Source organism: Periophthalmus magnuspinnatus, chromosome 15 (assembly GCF_009829125.3).
Source record: "Periophthalmus magnuspinnatus isolate fPerMag1 chromosome 15, fPerMag1.2.pri, whole genome shotgun sequence".
Lineage (NCBI taxonomy): Eukaryota > Metazoa > Chordata > Actinopteri > Gobiiformes > Gobiidae > Periophthalmus > Periophthalmus magnuspinnatus.
In genome coordinates, this window is record NC_047140.1 from 451,410 (window position 1) to 477,809 (window position 26,400).

At 40.9% G+C, this 26,400-nt stretch overlaps 4 protein-coding genes across 5 annotated transcripts; 1 reads left to right on the forward strand and 3 right to left on the reverse strand.

Moving 5' to 3' along the window:
- Positions 1-1,888: 1,888 nt before the first annotated feature.
- Positions 1,889-5,692, reverse strand: LOC117382854 (steroid 17-alpha-hydroxylase/17,20 lyase). Its single transcript, XM_033980093.2, has 8 exons — positions 5,387-5,692; positions 5,023-5,161; positions 4,350-4,585; positions 3,891-3,977; positions 3,561-3,779; positions 3,285-3,454; positions 2,661-2,764; positions 1,889-2,215 (listed from the first exon to the last, which is right to left on the reverse strand). Exons 1-8 carry the CDS (start codon positions 5,690-5,692, stop codon positions 1,962-1,964), a joined length of 1,515 nt encoding a protein of 504 aa, XP_033835984.1. The 3' UTR covers positions 1,889-1,961.
- A 922-nt stretch (positions 5,693-6,614) lies between these two features.
- borcs7 (BLOC-1 related complex subunit 7) lies at positions 6,615-10,946 on the forward strand. Its single transcript, XM_033979642.2, has 5 exons — positions 6,615-6,857; positions 8,390-8,452; positions 8,577-8,620; positions 10,220-10,240; positions 10,310-10,946. The coding sequence occupies exons 1-5, from the start codon at positions 6,717-6,719 to the stop codon at positions 10,359-10,361; spliced, it is 321 nt and encodes a 106-aa protein (XP_033835533.1). The 5' UTR covers positions 6,615-6,716; the 3' UTR covers positions 10,362-10,946.
- Positions 10,947-11,013: 67 nt separating this feature from the next.
- On the reverse strand, positions 11,014-17,793 carry nt5c2a (5'-nucleotidase, cytosolic IIa). 2 transcript variants are annotated; one of them, XM_033979640.2, is made up of 19 exons: positions 17,594-17,712; positions 16,877-16,990; positions 16,058-16,090; positions 15,732-15,805; positions 15,266-15,383; positions 15,090-15,185; positions 14,802-14,893; positions 14,591-14,648; positions 14,239-14,332; positions 14,119-14,172; positions 13,853-13,936; positions 13,718-13,759; positions 13,263-13,370; positions 13,111-13,177; positions 12,680-12,850; positions 12,547-12,598; positions 12,368-12,428; positions 12,128-12,304; positions 11,014-11,995 (listed from the first exon to the last, which is right to left on the reverse strand). In XM_033979640.2, exons 2-19 carry the CDS (start codon positions 16,975-16,977, stop codon positions 11,774-11,776), a joined length of 1,704 nt encoding a protein of 567 aa, XP_033835531.1. In that variant the 5' UTR covers positions 16,978-16,990; positions 17,594-17,712; the 3' UTR covers positions 11,014-11,773. The 2 variants fall into 2 exon arrangements, with proteins under 2 accessions (XP_033835531.1, XP_033835532.1); XM_033979641.2 differs by lacking the exon at positions 16,058-16,090 and having other exon boundaries at positions 17,594-17,793.
- Positions 17,794-21,724: 3,931 nt separating this feature from the next.
- On the reverse strand, positions 21,725-26,373 carry LOC117382928 (E3 ubiquitin-protein ligase RNF166). Its single transcript, XM_033980170.2, has 6 exons — positions 25,847-26,373; positions 25,309-25,465; positions 24,877-24,989; positions 24,575-24,689; positions 22,549-22,656; positions 21,725-22,459 (listed from the first exon to the last, which is right to left on the reverse strand). Exons 1-6 carry the CDS (start codon positions 26,062-26,064, stop codon positions 22,394-22,396), a joined length of 777 nt encoding a protein of 258 aa, XP_033836061.1. The 5' UTR covers positions 26,065-26,373; the 3' UTR covers positions 21,725-22,393.
- Positions 26,374-26,400: the final 27 nt, after the last annotated feature.

Consider the following 26,400-nt stretch of genomic DNA (forward strand, 5'->3'; position numbering starts at 1 on the left):
TGTTTGGACCACGAGTTACTTTCATAATTTGTACACAACTAAGCTACAGAAAAGGCATATATAGGCTCATCAAAGAAGGCACAGAGGACCCTGATGTGCCAATGATGGCTCTATATTGTAGCCTATTATAAAATTTAGGGCTAGTGTAGCTGAGCATTTGTCTCATGACTGTCCTGGACACTGGTGGAGGCAGGGTGGCTGTCAGAGTTGTAAGATGTGCACACTGTTCAGTGTCACTTTTCTTTACAGGCAGCACTGGACAAAACATGCTTGGATCAACCACGTAACCACAACTACACCTGCAAAGGTAATTTCTTCATTTAGCCATGCCATTTAAGACATTTTCTATAATGTTTGTTATATTTTATACATAACATGATTTCTCAGAATAATGGTCACTGTATAGGTTACATATTATGCAGTTGATTTATAACCATGTCACGGTTTCCCTTCATTATTAGATTACTCTAAAGTTGTATTTCTTTCACAAGGATCTATCAGTTCTGCAGTTTTTAGATCAATTTTGCTCTGTAAAATGAACTGCTTTATGCAGCTGACAAGACTGGTTTGGTTTGGTAGACATTGGTGTAAGTTCATTTCAGTTGGGAGTGGCAGCTATTTTGGAATATTGGTAATAGTGCTAATAAAAAACAAATAATAAGTGGTGTATTGTACTGTTTAGTAGATGCCAGTTTAAGGGACTCCCAACAACCACAGGGACATGTCAGGCCCCTGCTGGAGGAGAGGCTGTGCCATTGCTGCTTTTGTCAACTCCTGTGTAAGTCACATTTGTACATATATACACAGTTATTGGCAATTATTTATTTGTATTTATTGTGAATGTATAATTCGATTTATTTTCAAGACCCTTCCTGTAACAACGTTGTCATATAGCAGTAATAATCAAATGTGACTGACCTCTAGTTGCTGCAGGCTTGGACTGTCATTGTGCGCTCACAGCAGTGGCCCCGGAGGCATAGCGAGATCTAGCAGTTCACATCCAGATGTCTTCGGTTTACTATCTATTTATTTGAACTTTCATTTTCTACACGTTTCTATTTTCATTTTTTCATCTTACTATCAACATTATTAGTGACTTTAATACAATTTGAGAAGCACTTCTTTAAATTACAAATTAACTCACCTGTAGATCGAACTCACCTGAATGTGTCTACCAAGTTAAGCTCTCAATATTTAGATTCAGTTAAATCTAAATTTGACAGGTTTTCATATTTTTCAAATGTTTTCATTTGGTTGGATTTATTTATTTGCCATAATGTTACATCGGTCAAGTGACAATCTGTGAAGAAAAGCTCAAAACAAAAGGTTAAAATTTACAGTATGTAGATTTTTAATTGTAATTCTAAAATTGAATCTATGTTATCAATAGGCTACACAAGATTCAACTAAAATTTAGACAATTTATGAGCAAGGATCCCAACTTTTTGATAGTTCAAACAATTATTTTACAAAATAATAGTGCTTTTAGTCATCAAATAATAACTGTGTAAATTAGACAAGTTTTGAAATTCATAGCGATTTCTTTCTTTTGTAATTATGAAACTGTAAAAAACTGTCATCCATAGTCTTCTCATATCTAAAAATACTTCTTTAACATTGCACAAAAAACAAATGCATACATTCAGAGAATAAAATGACCAAGATTAACCTTGCTAAAGAGAGAAAATAAGCCATTTCAGTGATAACGAAATACAGTGGCGCTTGCCTAGTGCTCATTTAGCTAACAGTTATCACATATGCAAATTAATATAATTTGTTTCTTTATGTAGCATTTTGTTAAACAAATGTGGTTCAGAAATTAGAGTTGCACAATATTAAAATGAGTTCTTATACAGTGATAATGATTTCCATGTTTTTCCCATATCTTCATTGTTACTGTTCGCTTCATGTTGAGTATTCAAACATCAAAACATCACTTAATCCAGGCTCTTATGTCCGTCTCAGCATGGACGGGGCAGGGCACTCACAAAGTACTTGGTGGGCTGCAGTACTACTCCAAATTTGCCTTGTAAATTGGGCAGGGGATCTCCGGGGCGCACAGCCAGAGTGAAGCGCTGCAGCATGGTGGACAGGAACAGAAACAGCTCCATCTTGGCCAGAGCCTCACCCAAACACACCCTGAGACCTGCTCCGAAGGGCAGGTAACTAGGAGAGGGAATGACCAGTCGACTGCTCTCACTGTTCAAGAAGCGAGCTGTAGACACAAAGACAGGTGATTGTGCATAAGTGTGCTGGTAGCTTTCTGATTCTACAATGTGATAAGTTTATATTCCAAGGCGGTGCAAGAGCCACACTTCCCTATTAAATATGTTATTTTAAAAAGAAAATATAGAAATATATATTACTATAGGTCTTTTCAAAAGTCTATGTATTAACAGTAATTATACCTAGCATATCATTTGCTTTCTACACCTAAGACTGTGTAACATCCGATGGAGGGTCCATCACCTGTTTCTCCATGAAAATATTATTGGTTTGGCTGGAATGTTCCACAATATGGCTTGCCTTTCTCAATGGAGACAAGCACGTAACTACAAACCAGACCAAGTTACAGGTGAATAAGATGGATGCACCTGGACAAGCAGGTGGTGGACCCCCAGCAGAAAAGTTAAGTTGGTTGGCATTTTTACTGTACGTACCAGGCTCAAAGCTGTCTGGGTTGGGCCATTCTTTTGGGTCGTGATGCAGAGACCACAGGTTAACCACCACGCGAGTGCCTTTTGTCACATTGAAGTCTCCAATGCTGTGAGTGAGACAATCAAATTAAAGTGGGTATTGTCATCATTATCTTTCAGAAATTTTGATTAAGCCCACTTTAGCTATTATAGTTCAAAGCAATGTCTGTGATTTTTCTATTCTTCTAGCTTTTCTAGTATTTGCCAAATCATGAGTATCCTTAACAAGTATTTTATATTGGCATAAAAAGTAGAAATTGAAGGTTGGATTGATTGTGCATGTTTAAAATATTTACACATATATTTTACAACTGTGTGTATTCAAGTCAGCTCTCAGTACACTGATCATTTGAAGCTCCCTCTTTGATGGTTTATTCACTCTACACACAGGCAAATGTGAGTAGTTGACTGTTTGAACACTAGGTGTCACTCTCAGAGAATAAACTGGCTCTTACAGAGCCACATCTACGTTTAGAATATTAAATAAAAGGAGTGTAAATCTGTTACATGCATGTCTTTTTCATATTGATTCATATTGTGATAATGGAGGTTATGAATCACAACAAATCTAAATGTGACTGTTTGTACCTGGTGTTGCTGAGTGCCACATGGGGGATGAACAGAGGGGACACAGGGCGAATGCGTAGCACCTCTCTGATGGTGGCCTCTAGGTATGGCAGGCTGCCCCGGTCCCTAAGCTGAGGGGCCCTCTCCAGCCCTACTGTTTGGTCCAGCTCCTCCTGAATCTGCTTCTGTACCTGCACACAGTGTATAATCAAAAACTGCTTATACATTTATATTTTTTTCTTTTAGAGAAAAGACAAAGGTGCTGGTACCTCCCATAGCACTGGAGTGATCACTGACCTGTGGATGGTGGATGAGGTAAGCCACAGCCCACTTGAGCACTGTGGTGGTGGTCTCCACTCCAGCCCCGAAAATGTCCCCCACTGTCATGAGCAAGTGGTCATCAGTGAGGCCCCCCGGTCCCAGGCTCAGCTCTATGGTGTTGTTGTTCTCAGCGTTCCGCTTGGCCCGGATCAGTGCGTCCAGCAGGTCCCTTTGCACATGGTCACTGTAGTCTGCCTACCACACATAAAATATCTGCCAATTTACTCCCAGCAGCAGTTCACAGCCGTTTATCCATAAGATAAAATGCAGAGACTCCGTGAGATTCTGTAATGACAGGGGACTCACCTTGTGCTCATCATATTTTTTCTGAAGGAGCTGGTCTCTGATAGACACACACTGCTTGAGAAGTTGCAGGTCTTTGTTGGGAAACATCTGCAACACAAAACATTACAATGGGGCCCCATCCAAACTAGACTTTTAATGTAATATCATTCTTTTCTGCTTAAGATAGGACAGGGGTATTCTTGATTGAACATAACAGCATATCATTCAGTTATTCAGAAATTTCCTTCTTACAATAAAAATAATTTGCTTGTTCTAGGCCTTATTATGGGTCTTATAACTCTGCTATAGTAAAATTATGAACTCAAATCAATCAGTGGAATTGCTTATAATAAACAGTCAGTATACAGGTGTGTTCACAGCCCTGTACATGTTTAAAGTTTACTCTGAAACGGTGTGTTGTCTAGAGGGCACCAGGACTTTAGGGGTTTAGACTTAGATAAGGTTTTCATGTGGAAATACCTGTAACCAAGGGAAGATGTCCACCAGACTGTCTTTAGCCACAGTATCCACGATACCCTGGCTGTAGCTCAACATAGCTTCAAACTCAGGGTCGCCACGACTGTATGATGAGTGAAAGCACAGGGTGCAGATAACATTTGTGACTGCTCTAGTGAGTTCAGGAGAAAGGTCCAGAGACAGGCCAGCTGCAGTCGCCTCTGACAGCAGGGTACAGAGGGACTGGGCCTCTGCGCAAACTGTGCACAAACATATGTACAAGCTGAGAATAGGACACATATAGAGAATATCACTCAAAGTATCCTCATATCTTAACCAAAACCATAAAGCCACTGTAGACTGAAGGATGCAGTCTAGATAGAAGTGAACATATTCAGCAACATCCAACCAAGACCACATTAGAACTGAGCAGCCTTAAAGCCTTCTAATATCTTACTTACTAATGCAGAGGATAGTTCAATACTTATAATTGTCATTACCGCTCTAAATGAGGACTTGGAATGACAGATAAAATGAGATTTCTACTGTGATTCTATTTTTTGGTTTAACCTTTATTTAACAAGTCTCACTGAGAATACTAATCGCTTTTTCAAGGGAGTTCTGACAAGAACAGCAGCGCAGATCAGTTAAAACATCAACATACATGTAGACTGTCACAAGAAAAGTTTTCACTCACTGATGTTTTCGAGGGAAGCTGAGCCTTCTCCAAACATACATAAAGCTCCATGCACTATTTTTCTGTGGAATCTCCAGGTGGCACTATAATCCCCAAAGGCAATGTCCTTTCCATTTCTGGTTAGTAGATCTGTTGTCACCTGTCAGCAGTTAAGACATATATTAATCTGGAAACAGTAGATACCAAAAAAAGAAGTATGAATGAAATGAAAGTGAATGGAACTGTATGGTAAATTAGCTGAATTAAAAAAATAATAATAATCAAAGTCAAAACCAGAGCAGAAAAAGGGAAACTCAAACACGTTGTGCTGATTATGGAACCACACAGATTTTATTAATAGTATGTCAATAAATGATGTACTCACTGTCCGAGGTCTTCCAGCAAATATCTTGCCCTTCTTGAGGAGAACCTCCTTGGCATGTGTGTGATGGTTAACCACGATGACCTTATTAGAGCCCAATTTCAGTGAGTATATGGCCCCATACTTGGCCTGTAGCTCCTGAAAAAGAATATGCGGAGGGTGTGGACCCCAAAGGCTGAGCAGGCTGCCGATCAGGGGCAGAGATGGGAGCTGGGGGGGTTCCAGGGAGGTGCCTCGAGATGCCCACAACACTGACAGTGCTGCCAGGCTGAAGAGAACAATGGCAAACAAACACCAGAGAAGAGTCATAGTACCGGTGTTATATCACAAAGCTGCACCCTGTTCTACACACTCTCTTTTTTATAGGCCTCCTTCAATGTCACATCCTTGAGTCTGAATATTTAAAGCTGAGCCAAATTAAACAAGATAAGCTTCAATGGATGTGTCGTAGACTCCATCTGAATCGCTCCAAGACACGGCCTAGGAGTCAGTGAAATTCAAATGCAATGAATAAAAAATGATTTATACAACAGAGTAACAAAAAAATAAATTTATAAATTTTGCAGCAAACAAAGGAAACAATAGGTTTCCACACTGGGTGAAGTAGGCTACTCAATTTAGCTTAAAGCCGAAATACCCAACTTTTTTCTCATGAATGAGTAAAATCTTTTTTTTTTTTTTTTCCCCTCCGGAAAGTGTATTGTAAAAAACTGAACTTTGTTACTAAATTCAGACAGTACTGTCTGCATCGAATTATAAATCATTTTACTTAATACAAGGTGAGCCGTGAGTCATGTGACTCACTATCACATTGGGGTGAGACCTGATTGGCTGTTCAAGGGTCCATTGTGTGTCACTTTCTGTCTTTGGTGTTTGTGAGACCTAGAGACTAGTTGAATAGGTTTAAATAGGCAACTTAATTTTTCATGGTTTAAAAATCACGTTAGGTAAGTACACATACAGGGGCAAAAACTATTAAGTACTGAAGTACTCGTCTAATAATCTACTGTTATAATAATAATCCCTCAGTCATTTCAACAGGTCTCAAAAATGGGTCTAATTCTTAATAAAAATTAAAAGATATCAGATGTAGTAAAGTAAAAGTAACAGTCTTCCATAAACGCAAACTTTGCTAACCTTTGTAAAGGGCACACACAGGCCTAAAAAACTTAACAGGAAGAGAATACAAACGGAATTCACCATCATTCCACTGGCGGCGCTATCGCCTCACGGCGCAGTTTGAGCGACGCACATGAGTTCATCGAGGAAGTCGTTTGTTGACGTTTTGTCTTTTTGTACATGCTTTTTGTTTCTTTATTAGAATCCGTAGAAAATGTCCCTGATGGCTTCCTCTGATCCACAGCCGCGGTTCGGTCAGTCTGTCAAAGGTTTGCTGTCTGACAAAGTGGGCTCGTGTAGCGGCGACGTGATGGCCCTGACCCGCCAGGTGCTCAAAGGCTCCCGCAGTCAAGAGGTGAGTCCCGTAGTCAGGAGGTTAGTCCCGTAGTCAGGTGGCGAGTCCCGCAGTCAGGAGGCGAGCACTTCTCCGTGTCCCGCAGTCAGGAGGTGAGTGCCTCTCCGTTTCCCACAGTCAGGAGGTGAGTCAGAAGGCGAGCCCCGCAGTCAGAAGGCGAGCCCCGCAGTCAGAAGGCGAGCCCCGCAGTCAGAAGGCGAGCCCCGCAGTCAGAAGGCGAGCCCCGCAGTCAGGAGGCGAGCCCCGCAGTCAGGAGGCGAGCCCCGCAGTCAGGAGGCGAGCCCCTCTCCATGTCTCGCACTGAGGAGGAGAATTCCAGGTATCAGGTGAGCCCCTCTCCATCTTCCGCAGTCAGGGGGCGAGTCCCGCAGTGAGGATCTGATTCCTGCAGTGAGGATGTGAGTCCCGCAGTCAGGAGGTGAGTCCCGCAGTCAGGAGGCGAGTCCCTTTCCATGTCCCGCAGTGAGGAGGTGAATCCTGCAGTCAGGAGGTGCGCTCTTCTCCATGTCTCGCAGTCAAGAGGTGAGCCCCTCTTCGTGTTCTGCAGTCAGGAGGTGAGCCCCTCCACATGCCCTGCAGTCAGGAGGTGAGTCCTGCAGTCAGGATGCAAGTCCCACAGTCAAGAGGTGAGTTCCGCAATCAGAAGGTGAGTCCCTTTCCGTGTCCCGCAGTCAGGGGGTGAGTCCCTCAGTCAGGAAGGGAGACCCTCTCCGTGTCCCGCAGTCAGGAGGTGAGTCCCACAATCACGGGCTGTGTGCTGCTGTCAGGAGGTGAGTCCCGCAGTCAGGAGGTGAGCCTCGCAGTCAGGAGGTGAGCCTCGCAGTCAGCAGGCGAGCCCCTCTCCGTGTCCCCCAGTCAGGATGTAAGTCACATAGTCAGGGGGTGAGTCCTGCAGTCAGGGGGTGAGTTCCGTAGCCAGGAGATGAGCCTTTCTCCATATCCTGCAGTCAGGAGGTGAGTCCCGCTGTCAGGAGGTGAGTCCTGCAGTCAGGGGGCAGGTCCTGTAATCTGAGGGCAAGTCCCACAGTCAGGAGGTGAGCCCCTCTCTGTGTCCCGCAGTCAGGGTGTGAGTCCCACAGTCAGGGGCTGTGTCCCGCAGTCAGGGGGTGAGTCCCACAGTCAGGAGGCGAATCATGTTCCGCAGTCAGGATGTGAGTCCCGTAGTCAGGATGTGAGTCCCGTAGTCAGGATGTGAGTCCCGTAGTCAGGATGTGAGCCCCGTAGTCAGGATGTGAGCCCCGTAGTCAGGATGTGAGTCCCGTAGTCAGGATGTGAGTCCCATAGTCAGGAGGTGAGTCCCGCAGTCAGGAGGTGAGTCCCGCAGTCAGGAGGTGAGTCCCGCAGTCAGGAGGTGAGTCCCGCAGTCAGGAGGTGAGCCCCTCTCTGTGTCCCGCAGTCAGGGGGTGAGTCCCACAGTCAGGAGGTGAATCAGGGGGTGAGTCCCACAATCAGGAGGTGAAAAAAAAAAAAGACAAAGAAGTGAATCTCCCTTTAGTTTTAAGTGTAATGACTGCAGATGTTTGTTTGTCTAGCTCCTGGGACAGGCAGCACGTAACATGGTGATTCAGGAGGATGCTATCCTGCACTCTGAAGATGTGAGTATCATTGTAAAGCATTTTACACAATAGGTCACATGACCTTATTTTCCTCATTTCTTTAGTTGCATTAATTACCTATTTTCAGTATATTCATCAGCAATATGTAATTCTCTTATTTCAGAGCCTAAGAAAAATGTCTATCATCACAACACATCTGCAATATCAGTAAGGATCATGCAATTCATAAATGGCTAAGTGTTTTCACAACTAAATTGCTGGTACCCTTTGGTTAATGAAAGAAAAACTCACAATGGTCACAGAAATAGCTTGAATCTGACAAAAGTAATTATAAATAAAAATTCTATTAAATTTAACCAATGAAAGTCAGACATTGCTTTTCAACCATGCTACAACAAAATTACTTAAAAAAATAAACTCATGAAACAGGCCTGGACAAAAATGATGGTACCCCTAGAAAGAACTGAAAATAACGTGAACAAAGGACATGTGTGGTGTGTCCACTAATTAGCATCACAGGTGTCTACAATCTTGTAATCAGTCAGTGGGCCTATATATAGGGCTACAACTAATCACTGTGCTGTTTGGTGACATAGTGTGTACCACACTCAACATGGACCAGAGGAGTTGTCTCAGGAGTTTAGAAAGAAAATTATAGACAAGCATGTTAAAGGTAAAGGCGATAAGGCCATCTCCAAGCAGCTTGATGTTCTTGTGACTACAGTTGGACATATTATTCAGAAATTTAAGATCCATGGGACTGTAGCCAACCTCCCTGGATGTGGCCGCAGGAGGAAAATTGATGACAAATCAAAGAGACGGATAATACCAATGGTAACAAAAGAGCCCAGAAAAACTTCTAAAGATATTAAAGGTGAACTTCAAGCTCAAGGAACATCAGTGGAGATGACCAAGGAGGACACCATTGTTGAAAACAAATCATAAAAAAGACAGATTGGAATTTGCCAAACTACATGTTGACAAGCCACAAAGCTTCTGGGAGAATGTCCTATGAACAGATGAGACAAAAATGGAACTTTTTGCCAAGGCACATCAGCTCTATGTTCACAGACGGAAAAATGAAGCATATCAAGAAAAGAACACTGTCCCTACTGTGAAACATGGAGGAGGCTCTGTTATGTTCTGGCGCTGCTTTACTACTTCTGGCACAGGGTGTCTTGAATCTGTGCAGGGTACAATGAAATCTCAAGACTATCAAGGGATTCTAGAGAGAAATGTGCTGGCCAGTGTCAGAAAGCTTGGTCTCAGTCGCAGGTTATGGGTCTTGCAACAGGACAATGACCCAAAACACCCAAGGATGGCTAAGAGGAAAACACTGGACTATTGTAAAGTGGCCTTCTATGAGCCCTGACCTAAATACTATTGAGCATCTTTGGAAGGAGCTGAAACATGCCATCTGGAAAAGGCACCCTTCAAACCTGAGATAACTGGAGCAGTTTGCTCGTGAGGAGTGGGCCAAAATACCTGGTGAGACTTGCAGAAGTCTCATTGACAGTTATAGGAATCGTTGGATTGCAGTGATTGCCTCAAAAGTTTGCAAAAAAATATTAATTTAAGGGTACCATCATTTTTGTCGGCCTGTTTCATGAATTTATTTTTTTAAATAATTCTGTTGAAGCATAGTTGAAAAGCAATGTCTGACTTTCATTGGATAAATTTCAGAAAATTTTTATTACTTTTGTCAGATTCAAGTTATTTCTGACCATTGTGAGTTTTTCTTTCAGTAACCGACGGGTACCAACAATTTTGTCCATGTGTGTAACACATTATTGCGTTCTCTTTCAGGCAAGAGGCTATCCAGAAAAAGTAAGTCTGGACACTACTGTCTTCTGTCAGCCAACATAGTGCTTTAACAGATGTATTCTCTCTTTTCAGTGTGGAGCACTCAAAAAATTTGCAGGACCAACTGCGGCATCTGTTAAAGTGAGTCCCAATACCAAGGATCACGTAACAAACCTCATCAAAGAATGGACTTAAAGAACTTTTCTCAAAGAAGTTGATGATCTGGTTGCACATTTTTCTTAGGTTGTTTGGAACTGGATAGTCTTCCTTTCACTTAACTGATAAAATAATAAAGCCATCCAAACAGTAGTATTAATGAAGACCTGAAGAACAGTTATCTGCAGCCCGAAGGCCTGGCAGCTGCCTGACCTCCTGCGTGTCCCAGACGTCCCTGTGCCGTGAGCAATCGCTGCACGTGTTTTACTTGACTGCTCTGTGCACAACAGAGGCTTTGAGAGATCCCACCATCAGACTCTCATCAACTCATTATCCTTGAGTCAAAATAATGTTCTTTATAAAATCACTGTGTCTTATCACAAAGCCAAGGTCTCAGGATACTGTCCAGGGACAGATTGCTTGCCAGCCTCTGAACTAAAGTAGGTTTGAAACTCAAATGATTTAATTTCTATAAATTCAAACTGTACACAAAGCAGCTTTACCATTTATGTCAGAATTTTATATTTGACTTGTACACTTACTGTACTTTGGTAATGACCATATGAGCTGATTGAATAAAATCTAATTTAATATTCAGCCAAAATGGAGACAAAGTATCAATAGAAAGGCACATGTCTCTTCATTGAAAATTTATTTCAAATAATATAATAAACTCAAGACAATCACTACAATTAATTCACATTTTAAGCTTATTTATTATATTCACATCAGTCAGGAGTGAGACAGTTCAGCAGCACAAACAGTAACTGAAGCAGGATGGCCAAAGGCTGGTACTATGCCCCTAGCTGCATTAATCTAGTAATCTTGCTCAAAATGGATGCTAATCTAAGGGCTGAAAACGGTGCAAAATTATTTCAACAACAGGTACAAAAATTACAGTATTTTAAACTGTTTAACAAAGCAGTTATTTTCATCTAAGCTTTTGGCAATAATACGGAACTTTCAAGACCTCTTTTACGGAAACAGTACCAATAAGTGTGACCAAACGGACAGACGTCACAAACATGCAGGCATACAATACAATGTGCAAACAGTACAGGCTTTGGCATTTTTTACTAGTTTAACTTTGCAAAGAGAGTTACATAGAAAAGTAAGAAATAAATAGTGAAATTATTAAAAAATTCAAACAAATGAAAATTGTAAAAAATATGTACATAAAACAGAAATTAACTTCTATGCCTTATTTGTAGACAAAAAAATAAAATTAGTTTAAAAAATGAATTTACAGATGGGTGAAATGTTAATGACAGTGGATATGGCACATAAAAGTAGCACAACGAATGAAAATACTGCACGTGCTGCTGCTGCCTCATATCAGAGCCAAGACAGTGTGCTTCATTTTAATGGATAGCATAGTTCAATAGTCCTGCTTTCAGTTCTCTACTCTTCTTCCTCATCATCGTCTTCATCATGGCAGTGTGTGATTTCTTGCGGCGCAGTGGGGAAGAAATGTGGAGGCTGGATCTCGCTGATGGAGCGGGTCAGCTGGTGCCGCTTACACTCCTCCCGCAGGTCCAGCTCATGGCGATTCCTTGTGGCGAGGGGAGACTCTGTGTCCATGATACTGACGTGGGTGTGCTCCACTGTTGATTCGTGAGGCATCTGGTCACATGTCAAATGCAACATAAGATTTAACTGGTAAATATTTGACTTTCCAAGTACCAGGACAATAACAGGACCAAGGCAATATTACATTATCATTGTTTTTAATGAAAATGAAGCCAGTGTGCTCACCAATACATGGGCTGCTCTGAACAGGTAGCTGAAGGGATAGTACAGCAGATTGATGAAGGAGGCTGCATATAAATCGGCATAACGCATCACTTGAGATGCAAATAGGGTCTGTCTGGATCCACTGCGAAACAGACTGCCCATCATTCCATAGCACATGTCCATGTCATGAGTCACTTTCTGGTAAAGACAAAGATAAAACATTACACGACATCTACTAGAACTGGAATGAAGATTTCATACCTTGATGCGTCTCTGAAGAGAGCTGATGTCTGGACGTTCATTACTGCTGCTGTCCAAATGTCTGTGCACAGAAACACAGTGAAGGTATATGATGTCTAATTAACTTTCATTAAAAACAAAAAAAACAAACTACGATTACTGGGTTTAACCGGGTTCTCCCACAATGGAAAGACACTCACTTGTAAAGATCAGCGAGAAAGCAATCCAGAGATTGAAGCTCTTCGAATATAGCTGTTAAACAGAATCAGAAGCATCACCCCAGGCACATACAAATGTACTACAAAAAAGCAATGGCGTATTTCTTTGACTCACAGCTTTTGTCCGTCCACACGTGAAGCTCCTGGGCAAGCTCTGGGATCACCAGGAATGTCCTCCACCCTTGGCGCTTCTTAGATTTGAGAATATCGCCAAAAATATGATCTCCAATATAAATAATGTCCTTTCCTTTGGCTCCTAGTAGATCACACACAATGTCTGACGAACCTGGATGGATTGAAACGGCATTCAGGTAAGAGCAGCCCCACTAGTTCTAACTTCCTCGCTTTATTGGCAGTTTAGTCTCCTTGAATTAGCTTATCTCCAGATTTTGTTTCTTGGTCTTTGTATAAATTAATTATGGTCCTATTTAAAGCGATGACCATAAATATGATTTATTTATTTTATGGTTTATCATCTCTGCTACCTTGTCAAAACAGTAGAGGTCAATTGACACTGCTCTTTAAACATTATGTTGAGATCTCTACCTCCAGAGTAGACAATGCCATGCTGCAGGGGTCCGGTGTATGTTCCAATCTTTAGACGACCTGAAGCCTTTTTGAAACATGAGACACACTCAGTTATGTTAACGATCTATGGGATAAATGGAATGAAGTGGTGGTGTTGTTGAGCCACTCACTGTGTCTACTTGGCGCAGCACTGTCCCCTCTCCAAAAAACAAAGGTTTGCGAGCATCCACCAAGATCAGATCAAAATACGACTGCCAAGGCCTGTGGGGTGTCCCTGACTGGGTAGCAGTACAAAAAATATGAATAAGATGCTTTTTTTGTTCTGTTGTACTTGTGGAGATTTGATTTAGAAATGTAGACTAAATATGAATGCATTTTATGATAGCTATCACAGCCATCCACACGTCACAAACTATGTTTCCCAGTGTTTACTAACAATATATCTTCTGATAAAAAATCCTAAATGAAACTTCCACAGTATGGCTTTAAACTTATTTACTTATTTATTCGATTTGTTTTGTCATCTAATCCTTGAGTATTTAAACTCGTCACCCAAACATATGGAAGATATTTATTACAGGTGTTGAGTGAAGTTTATAAGCCCACCCATCAAATCAAAACTTACCTTTGGTCCATGAGGAAAGTCAAAAAGGTACATCATTATTTTCTGTTAAAAAAACAAATAATTAGAACTGAATTAAAGACTACAGGAATGACAATGTTATGTAGCATTTGTAAACTGTTAAGATGAATGTCCCACCTCTGTATATTTGTAATCACTGTTGGTAGCCAGAAAAACTTTAGCAACTTCATTCATGCGACTCAGGAGAAGAGGAAGCTTTGGCTTTGTGTTATAAAAAATACACAATATAAACATTACATAAAAGAAAAAAAAGCAGATTTTATCCACATGTTTAATACTATTATATTGTTTTGGTTCCAGTATGCTTCATATTGTGTCTCGAGTATACTGTAATTTGAACTGCTATAATCTACAATCCTTTTGCGTCAGAGATGTGAACTTACATCTTTGACCACATACTTCTCCAGGTTTTCAACAGTCTTCTCTTTCAACGATCCCTGTGATAAAACAAGCCCATCTCAAAGGAATGTAGTGTCACCAGAAAACCTTGAAAAAAGAGCTACCTTGAAATGAACCCAGTCCACAGCATCTCGAACATCCTGGAACATGCTCTTGAATGACATGAAAAGGTCTCCATCTTTAAAGCCAGTTTCACAGCTAAAAACCCCCAAATAACAACAGTTAAAGTACAATGTGAACACTTACACCTATTTAAATAACTAGTGTCCTGTGTGTCAGTTTATGGGCAAAAAAGAACATGTACAAAGAAACATGCTACGTAAAACCGAGATAAAATTTGGCCTCTTAGATGGTGGTGTATTTTTGCAATTTTAAAATGGAGGCTTAATTTTAATTTTCTCCTCATTTATAAGTTGGTCACATTTTAAATTCGTAGCAGTTATGATTGTGAAGCACCTGGAATATCTGGAGCAGTTGCTAAAGAAGTCGACCAAACAGGCAAAAAGGTAGGTTTCTGGAAGATAACAATGGTCATTACTGATAATGACACAATGTAGATCACAACAAAATTTGAACAATGCAATAACACAAAACAAAAAAAGTCCAATAATGATTGGACTATTCCAAAGCCAAAGAATGGTGTGAGTTCCAGATATGCTTGTCTTACCTGGGAGGTTGAAAAGTGTGTTGAGGATGTAAAAGCGATCAGTGTCTCCACGCTGTATGAACTTGTTAGGATACATCTCCCTGATGTCTGGTCTGCAAGGAACAACATTTTTGGAGTGTCAAATTTAGGTACGTGAATATAAATATGATATATCACAAAAAATAATCACTCAGTTACAATGACCAATCCCACACTTTAATAACTTACAACAACAACAATGTTGTGGAACATTATGGTTACATATGGGCCAAAGCCGTTTCGATAAACAATACACAAAATATAATGTACCCCCTTATGAAGTTGAATCCATGCACGCAGACAAGGATGTTCCCATAAGCATCCACTTTGAGCAGGTTTCCATAGTAGGTGTCAAAAACCAAGCCCCTGCAACACAGAGGACACTAGCTAAAATAATGCATACAAAAATACTCACATGGTTTGTTGCAGTTACTTTATATTCTCACCTGGTAGGAAAGGTGGGGTCATACACAAAATTGAGTAATTCTTGAGGATATCCAATGGACACAAGGCGCTCCACCGTCAGGTCAAAACCCAGTGACTCGTACTCAGGGGACTTGTATACTGCAAACACGGATAGTACGCACAAAAGACACATCCTTAGTGAGTTAACTACATGCATAAATGCATATCTTTAGGAAAATCTAATGCTGACCGCTCCCATCTCTTCCTCGCTGACAATATTTAAAAGCAATGTTCTCATCAAACATAGTGCAGAACACTGAAAGCAGCTTATGAAACAGCTTATTATATTATAACTAGCCACACTCAGTAGTGCAGACAAGTGTATGGTCTACAATAACTGAATGTCTACATCACAACCATACTTGTTACCGTCTCATATACAAGGCTTGGCTGAAGGTCACATGACATCAGTGGGAGAAATTACATTTACAATTAGAATAACCTCACCTGCAAGAGTATAGTCCATGTCAAAACCAAAACACTTGATCTTCTCCATAGCCAAGCTTCTGTTCACAAACACTCTACAAAAGACAACATAATGAAAAAGACAAACTGGAGTAATCTTTTCTGTAGTAAGACAACAGGTCATTATCAAACCCATCTTACAACCACACTAGTTTAAGAGATGAAATGAACATGGGAGGTTTTTTATGAAGGGCAAAGAAGCATCCACATGTCCATGTGCCAAAGGGTTCCATGGAGGTGAGGTCCACACTCACAAACAAGTACATGAGCTTCAGTGACAAAAAAAAAACAAGACAAGGCCGGCATACCTCATGGCTGGATGAGCCAGCTCCCGTGGAAAGCTTTTTAACACAGAATACACAACTGTTTACTACAACATGTATTTTAGCAAATTGGGATGATCAGGAAGGCCATAATGAGCAGCACTGTTGGGGCACACTAAACACAATTTAACTATTGAGACTGAAGAAAGTAACATGTTTAGTCTGCAATAATAAAGAGGACATTTTGTGAGCATGGTTTCCTGTTGCCCCACACTTCCGGTTTCAGCATTATGACTTTCTATGACAAACAAGTGGAACTAAGATTACAACATTGCCAAGCATTAAATCAATCGCATATTCTTATCAAGATGTTCCAATGAGCCCATGTGAGTATACGTCCAAAGTATTTCTCAAAAGCTATCAAAGGTATGAGGACATGATTACAATACATAAACAGAGAGAAAATGGCATAATATGTAAAGTAAATGTTTTGCTAATAAATATATACTATATCTATATACTTTTCACACATGACATGGAAGACGGGCGGATTCACAGTGTTTAAACTTTTAAATAAAATGTTTTAACTAAGTAGGAGGCTATTTTTTACATTCTATAATATAGAACTAATATAGGCATACATTTAATATAGATCATTAAGTATATTTTACATTTTATAAAGGGAATTGACCTACTACATTTAAAACAATTTATTGAGCAGTGTGAGCACCAAAAAAATGTGTGACATTCTCTATATTGATGGGCAGGAGGGACAGAGGCCTAAACGGCCATGCAGGACAACCAAGAAGAACAGGCAGTCACTATGTTTGTGTGATGTGGGCAGATTCAAGATGGACAACAGACCTGTGATGGGCCTCACGCGTATACTTCTTCAAAGCTACTCCATCCATGTTGGCAGGCAGGTCAGCGTAGTTCTGCAAACGGTCGCTCCATGATGTTGTCATTGTTAAATGGTCTCTGGCAAATAAGAGAAGTAGGAAAGTGATGCAGTGTATAAGTGATATTATATCTCAGGGTGACAGGCGGTGGTGGTGCGTTCGAAAAGAAGATATAAGGTTTCTTGTTTACTTAAATGAACATCTACAGGCCTGAATAACCATCATGCCAAGCATCAATACTTGTGTAGGTTATGCCTTTCTCACCGTAATTAAATATTTTGATTTGATTCCTTGCATGTAGGTAGGCGCACCATAGGGTAATGATTTATTACAGTTTCAAACGAAGCTTATCTATATAAATGAACAAAGTAATTCATAATTTGTTACCAGTCAACACTGATTGATGTCACCAAACCGCTGACGCATGAGACCACTCAAGCCAGTGCAGAGACCACTGAGGCCAGTGCAGTGACCACTCAGGCCAGTGCAGAGACCACTGAGGCCAGTGCAGTGACCACTCAGGCCAGTGCAGAGACCACTGAGGCCAGTGCAGTGACCACTCAGGCCAGTGCAGTGACCACTCAGGCCAGTGCAGTGACCACTCAGTGCCTTGGAAATATAAGATCTGACCAGTCGTCCACAATCTCGAGCCTTTCTTCCCCCACAGAAATATTGTACTCACATGAATGCACGTCGATGAAGACGCCGTGTCGTCCGCGAGTGCGTGACTTGAGCGCTGCTTTCGGTAGGACACAGACAGATGGACTTCTTGGGGGCTCAGATTTCTTGCTGAATCTACACATTTGAAAAAGCATCATGTACACTGTAGCGACCCCTTCAGAGCTGGAGTGATACAACCATAAAAGGATTTTCCACTGTTCTAACGCTTCTTCTGAATTTACTCTGGTGTTTTACTCTAGTGCCGGAGCAACGGACTAAACCAATGTGTAACAACAGGGAGGGGTGGAATGATTTTTCATTTTCAGACTTATTTAATGACAGTAAACTATGGATACTGTATATATTCTAATATATGTTTTACTATGATTTACTATTTGTCATAAAACCTTAATGCAAGGGCAGGGGGTGGCAATAAGAAGAGGGGAGAGGGGGGGACACTAGTCAGCTGGGGGGTGGGGGGACACTAGTCAGCGGGGACAGCCTATATTATTCATAGGCTCTATTGTCTAGTTAGCATCAAAATCACAGATTCGGAGTTCAGAGGTCAATAGTTCATAAACGCAAAACTCTGAGGTCGTTTTCACACTATGATTAGCTAGGTCAGTATATGTCTTTTTTATTTCATCTGTTTCTGTTTCTTTTGCACTTATATAACATATAACAATAACATGGCCTATATATATATATATATATATATATATATATATATATATATATATATATATATATATATATATATATATATATATATATATATATATATATATATATACACACACACACACACACACACACACACACCCCCACACACACACACACACACACACACACACTGCAGGTGCAGGAAGAGGCAAAATAAACCAAAAGGGCTTGTATTAAAGCCTCCACCTTATGCATACATAAAACTGAACATTATGACCGTGCATTACTTTAAAAATTACATTTGTGCACCTTCGAAAATGTAAATAAATTTAAACATGGGTTAAAATTCAGTGAAACGTCCAGCAACTGAGTGTTTATCAAACATTACCGTGACATATGAAACATTTTCTTAAACTCTTTTTAAATTACGTTTCTGATATGCCATCACTAGCCAGATGTGAAAAGGTGAAACTTTAAACTTAAAAGAGCGGCTCCACTCGAGCTCTGGAGGCTCAACTCGCGCTCTGGAGGCTCAACACCCGTTCTGTAGGCTCCAGAGCGCGTGTGGAGCCCCCAGAGCGCGCGAGTGCAGTGTGAACGCGGCTGACCTCGAGCCGACCTCCCCGGTTCGCGGGGACAGTTAAGTGTTTGGAGTTGGGCTGTAAAGGAGAAAAGGTGCACTGTGTGTTTGCTGCCTGTGTGCAGCCAAGGGCTCTCGACCAACCTGATGGCTCATGGCTCTCAGGTGGTTCATAGCTCTCAAGTGGTTCTCAGGTGGCTCTCAGGTGGCTCATGGCTCTCAGGTGGCTCATAGTGCAGTGTCTGTGATCAAGGCCGTAAACAGAACAAAATGTAGTGCGTCATGTCTACCGCACCGCCACTCATTTTCACTATTTTCACTAACGCCATGACCGATGCTCACATTGTCCAGAAGTTACTCGAGGAGAGCCCTGCACTCTGTCCAAGACGTATGACATCGCACACTGGCACGGGGCCTCCAAGAAAGCCGCCAGAGCCGTAATCCAAATGAGTGGGTCTTGGCGACAAGAGCAGCTAGTGTTTGAGAATACAACTGCTTCAGTTTGTGATCACCCAAGGTGTGCAACGATAACTTCCTTTCAGCCACAACAGAGTTCAGCAAAGTCACTGCAGGTGAGGTTGTTTGCCAAAACTTTTGAGGTGTAAGACACAGGAACAGTGCCCCTTCCTATGCCGACCTCAGCAAAAGCAAGTGAGTTTAATACTGAACCCCTATCCAGACACTAGTGCAATTATTGTTTGTAGTAAAGGCCAAGAAGATGTGCGTACAGATAATGATACACGGATTACAACTTTGTGCTCTTTTGGACTCTGGTTCTAGAAGAAATGTACTACCCCTGCACCATTTCAACTCTCTTCCAGTACAGTTCAGGCTCCTTGTAAATCATTCATTGCCAAGATCCTCCAAAGGGTTTAGCTATCCTTGTAGAAGTCATGCTGCCAGTGCTGGTGGGGAGAAGGAAACTTTATCATGACTGACACTGCTGAAAGCACTGAGGTGATCCTGGGGCATCCCTGACTCGACTACGGCCACAGGGAGATCACCCTTTTCGATGAGAAGGTCCTACTTTATGACCCCAGATGCTTGGCTGCAATCACCCATGGGATCCGTCTCGCCCGCACCACTGTCCTGGAGTCTGGTCGGGAGTAAATGCTGCTGGGATTCTCACACCTCCGCCCGACCTCCTGTGGGAATATGCTGCTCAGCCCAACCAAGAACTTCAAAGGCACTGTGCTTTGCTGGCCCATGCTGTCGTAAATCTCCAGGGCTCCTCAGCCGAGTCTTCAATCCTGGTTCCATGCTTGTCACTTCGAAGAGGGGTGCTGTGGCGGGCATTCTCCAGCCTATTGAGGTGGTGGGCACCCTGGAGCCTTCACCTGCTGTGTGCCCGTCCGAGCCAAGGCCAGTTAAATTTCTGTTCTGGGTTATTTATTTTTTTTTTTAAATCAGATGCATATTTTGGGTGCAGTGAGATACATTGTGCCGAAGCTGAGGAAAGCGTCAACAAGCAGCAATACTAAAATGGTAATTTCCAATAGCTGCAAAGGAAAAGCCCACAGAGCCACAAAAATTGAATTACACAATAAATGCAACATTGTGGATGCACTGCAATCACTACTTTCACAGTTTTCATTATAACATAGCAAGTTACCATCTCAAGCTTTGTTGTTGTTTTTATGATGAAATATGGTTCATTATGAATATTCATTTCCATAGCTTTTACAGTAGTTATTGTCAGGAAATTCACAGCAGTAGTAGATGGATGTTGTCATATAATATTGCTAGGGCTACACCAAATAATGTAAACCCTATTGAAAATTCATATTCATAATTCAGCATATTTCATCATAAATCTTCAGATGGTAACATAAAGGTTGTAGTTGATGCATAGTCATTATCTATTAGTGCTGTTGAATATTGATATTTATTATCATAACTAGTTATATTCCAATGAAAATTGGGAGAGTAGTGGTTGCAGTGCACCTACAATGTTGCATTTTTGGGTTTATGAGCTATTGACCTCAGAAGTCCAAACCTGTGAATTTGAAGCTAACTTTACTCTGTAACTATGAATAGGCTTATATTCTAAAATAGCACAGTGATAAAATAACACAAAGGGATTAAAAGGCTCTTCTGAATAAAGCGACCCTTGAGTATTTCATAAGTTTAGTATGCTTAAATTATGTAACAAAAATTTACATAAAATGCTGTGCTACAGACTTAATCAACTCTCTCTGTAGTAAGTGGCATTACATGTTGCTATAACATGCACTCTAATGTTAAGAAGTGAATTGGATAAGATAAATTTTAAATTCAGATTTTAAAAGACAGCAGCAAGTTCAATTTGTCATGGAGCATTCATGAAAATACACTGCACAGGGACTATACAAACTACTATGGAAAAAAATATGACAAACAAAAAAAAAAAAATCAAAAAACAAAATGTAGGGCCAGTAAGGCGAAAGCAGGAGTAAAACATGTACAATTTAAGTAACTTGCATACAAATGTGAGCCAGACAGACATGGAGAGGCCATGGGCAAATGTCTGAAGAGTGATTTCTGATACTTCAACAAATCTTTGTCCCACGTAACAGTACATATTCTAGTTGCAGATATCTCATCTGGAATGGCACATGCATTCGATATAACAAACCAACAAGAAGACAAATGATGGTGCCTTAAGCAATTTACAATATTTCCATAAACTTTAAAATGAACAAAAAACCCCAAAACAAATTAAAATTGCAAACCCAACATTTTCCTAGTTTACTCCAAGGTGCATATGGCCCCCTGCTCAAACAATTCGTACACTTTACTCAGTACAGTCTGTTCATTTGATGTGTGATGGCATTTCAAGTATTTACAGAAACACAATGTCCTCAGAAAATTGTAACACGGTAGCCACCACCTCCAGTGGTGTGAAAAGTAATAATTTTTCAAAAAAATAGATATCTTGTATCCATTTTATTTGACGGATGTATCATAAAAATACTGAGATACGTGAAAGGTGGACACTCACTTTCAACACTCAAGATTTGTCACAATGATGTCAGTCTAATATAAAAAGTGCAAATATTCACAAGGATAAAAAGTGGGTTAAGTGAAGAGCAATGTGGCAATGAATGTTATTGCGTTCACGTAGTCTGACGAAATTATTTGCATTCAGTGATAATGATTATGGTGAGGTCAGTCCTCCTGCTTCACTTGGGCCAGAACAGTCAAACAAATATTTCAAACTATGAACACCACTGACATGCTACTCTTAGTGTAGCTTGTATTGCCAAAGTAACCACTTTGAAAGTTACCATTGTTTATATTGCATATTCACTGTTGTTTACACATCTTTCAAAGAGTTGCTTGGAGGAATAACTCTTACTATTATATAATTATAGTTTGTCAAATGGCTTTTGACTAATCCAAAACAGATGAGTTATCCTAGGATTGTGAGCTGATGGGTCATTTTGCATGCTGTGAGAGACTTCAGGCGATCAGTACTGTGACCTAAAGCTTTGGGCAGTGAAGAGGCCAACTGATGATGAATCCAACATGACACAACTTTGGAAACGTCCGGCGAGTCCACAACCTCAGCTCTGTAATGACAGACTGATGAAAACAATATCAGTTTTCAGCCAGGGACAAGGCCAAAGCTGCCTGCAGAGCTGACTCTTCATCAATGCTATAGTCCTGCAGACAGATACAAACAGAATCTTAAAGGGCCTCATCTCACAAGCACTATTACACAGCAGACTAAGCAGAGAAAACATGGCTCTTACAACAAAGGTGTCATAGGAGAACTTGTGCCTGTGAAGCAGATGCTGAAGAAAGTTTGAGCTTTTGTAAGTGGGATCTCCCCATGGCATCGCAGAGCACACAGGACATACCTGTACACAAGACATGTGAACAAATAATTATCCAAATCTTTAAGAATAGTTGTCAATTTGGTTAAGGTCCCCAAGAAACACAGTCTAGTCTCGAGCAGTACATAATTACACAAGTAAACAAATTAGATCATACAGGAAGTGTTTAAACTAAAATGTTCAGACAGTAACTGGAATAATAGGGGTTGGGTTCGTACTATTATTTTTCGTACAATATTCACAGAATATTTGTTTATTATGTTCAGTGATCAAAATGAATGATGAATCATTGTTATATTTGCAGCACCTTTAGCTTTGTATTATTTGTTTGTTGCCCGTTTTAATATCTGTTCTATAAAGCATCTTTGAGTGTCCTGAAAAGCGCTACATAAATAAAATGTATACAGTGGTCCCTCTTTTATCGCAGGGGTTACATAAAAAAAACCCCAAACATAATAAATGAAATCCACGAAGTAGAAAACTTTATTTTTTACAATTTATATATATATATATATATATATATATATATATATATATATTTTAAGGCTGTATATTTTAAGGCTGTAAAGCCCCTCACCACACACTTCATACACTTTTCTCAGACAGGCATTAACATTTTCTCACATTTCTCTTTTTTAAACACTCTCAAAGTTTAAACCTTCATAGATTTAAAAAAATAAGCACAGTATTTAAGCTTTTAGAAATGCTGTAACAAATTTAATTTTAATGATCAACCTAGAAGGTTGGACACATAAGAAATGATTAATAGAGACTCAGACATATTTTACCGTTCCTCTGACCACGTCAGAGGAGCCCTGGAGCCGCTCCATCCTTGCGCAGCTCTGCTGTAGTGTCTGGTAATGTTCTTTTTCCTACTGTCACTGATCCTCAAAGCTAAAGCAGACTCCATCCGCACAATGGTTACAACCCTTTTGCATCCTTTTTAAAAAACGTATTGCTGCTGTCGCCCTTATGTTATTTTACACGCTTTTACATTTTACAAGTCTATGGTGGACGCGTGTCTTGGCTACGCTGCATTTCTGTGGCGCATTTCAAAGCATCAGAGCAGGGTGAATCTGGCGTTGACACGGCGTGTCTTGACCGTCCAGGCATCAGACGCTCTGTTCGCGTGTCCAAAAGTTGAAAAAGGTGAACTTTTTGGCATTTGACGCACAGCGTCAACCAGACACTATGCTCCAGTGACAAAGCGACGTCATTAGTCACAAGTGGAAAGGCATCAGCCACAAACTAGCGGCAACTTAATTATGCGGGGTGCACCGACAAGTTTAAAGGCTAGTCACGAACCCAGACACGCTGCCGCAGACCTGATCACCTCCGTCGATGGGTTTTATTTTATTTATTTTAATAAAACCACTGAAGTCACTCTCTCAACCTGGTCTATTGCATTCACAAAGAAACAAAAATCCAAAGGCGCTCGCAGAATGCAAGGCACGCTCTGGACACGCGTCAAGATGACGTGCTTCCAGAGCATCCATGATGCGCATCGGAGGCGTTTGTCCTCAGATGCAAAGGCGTCCCAACTAGAGGCTTCCAACGTGTTCTTGACGCCCTGGTGTTTCAGAGTCACACTGCTAGCATCGAACATTTATGTAAATTCGGCTGAACGCACTCTGTACTGTACAGGAGACAGTCCATTAGCCAATCAGGACTCAGAATACAATGTGCGTTCATACACTGTAAAAAAACCCAACAAAAAACCAAAACAAAAACAGCACTAAAATAAATTCGCAAAACAGCCAGCCACAAAAAGTGAACAGCAATATAGCGAGGGACCACTGTAATAATAATAATAATAATAATAATAATAAAAATATTATTATTATTATAGAGGATATTTACAGTTTTATGGAGCAGCATCAAATTGACCTTTTCCTGTTTAAAATATGTGGAAGACGCTAGGCTAGGCTAGGCTAGCTCTTACCACTTTGTTAGGGTCATTTCGATGGTTCTCCATACAGTGCTTGACCAACTCTTGCTGGTCCAAGTTCCTGGTTCCACAGAATGGACACACAAATGTAGAACGGTTCGGAATATTGCTGCAAAATGTGCACACATAAATAAACCAAGTGTTAATTAATGGCTTATTAGTAACATTGCAGCAATATAACAATAGCAAGCAGTCACCTAAAGACTATTAGATTTGTTTTGCACAAATTATTTGATTACATTCGTGCACATGGTTTACATACACTTACTATAGACTTCTGTTTTTGTTATATTCACCTTGGTATGGGTTGTGAAGTGGGAAGAACAGGAACAAACTTGGGGCAGTTAGCAATCTGTTCTTGAACTTTAGAACACGATGCAATATGGGACTTCATCTTGACCAAAGCCACCTACAAATACACATGTTCTGTAAAGTGAGGACATTTTAAGCCACTATATATAGGGTATAGAGCTATAAGAGCTATGCAGTTTGCACTTCTGACCCTTTACCATGTTGTTTTGTCTGGTCAGAAAACATGTTTGAGTAAAGCCTTTTTCATTGTGTCAGGAACAAAAGTTGAATATGTGGTTCGTGATATGCATCTAGGCAGTTATTATGGGACAAATTAATCTGTTAACTATAAAAGTCAAAATCTTACATCCCCTTTTGCTTCCAGTTATATTATAGGACACCAGTTGATATGACATTTTCTGGGTCTGGGGCAGTACCTTCTTACGGCAACCACGACACGGAGCTTTGAAGGAGGACAGTTGTTTCTCCACAACAGAAGAACGCTCAACCTTCTTGGGGTCAAAGGGGACGCGACAGAGCGGACAGAGGGGAGAGGTCACCTGGAGGCAGGGCTGGAGGCATTCAGCACAGAAACTGCACAAGAACACGGAATATATAAATGGTAGTGTTGCCAATTTTAAATGTTACATCGCTAACATTAGAGTAACATTAGAGTAACACCAGAAAAGATAAATTAATTCACATTCATCAGCAAAGAAAGAAAATGGCAATGTAAACAAACAGGTCAGGAGTTTTCAGTAAAAAATAAGATGGATTTATATAATATTTAACATTGGTTCAGTGCAGCAGGTGTGTTAAAAATGTTAAAATGTCCGTAACAATGAGTCGTGATATACAATGGTAGAAAATCAGGTCGCAGTCAAGAGAACAGCAGATAATGTAGTATCTGACAATGTAAACACGTTCAATGAGCACATCTCGTACTAAACAGAGACCTGAGGAGGCTCTACGTACGTGTGAGCGCAGTTGGCGATGCTGACAGGTTTGTGGTACACTTCCAAGCAGATCGGACACGAGAACTGACTCTCAATGTTCTCTACAGGAACCACTGACCCAGAGCACGGAGCCGGGCCGAGTCCAGGCCCGGGTCCAGGTCCAGGTCCCGGTTGAGGCTGCTGCGGGCGGCGGAGCTGGCTGCTGGCGGAAACAATGCTTCGAAACATCGCCATCATGAAGGAGCCAGAGTACAGTGAACCAAATGAGAGCACGCTTCTTTCAGCTAAAAGGCTAAAGCTAGAGCTTATTTCGCGCTGGCACCGAGACAGCAGTCAAGCTAACACTGCAGATGATCTGAAAATTAGTCTCCAAAAGCCACAGCATCATTTCACGTTAGCGAACAAAGACGCGCCAAAGAAGTAAACATCAGGCAGTGACTAGTGAAGGCGCACGGTGAGGACAAAACCACCAGCTCAGTGTAAATCATGTGGATGAACGACACACTGCGGCCTATCCGTATCCAGGTAACTATTATATCAGAGACTAAGGGAAAAAATACATGTGCACGCACT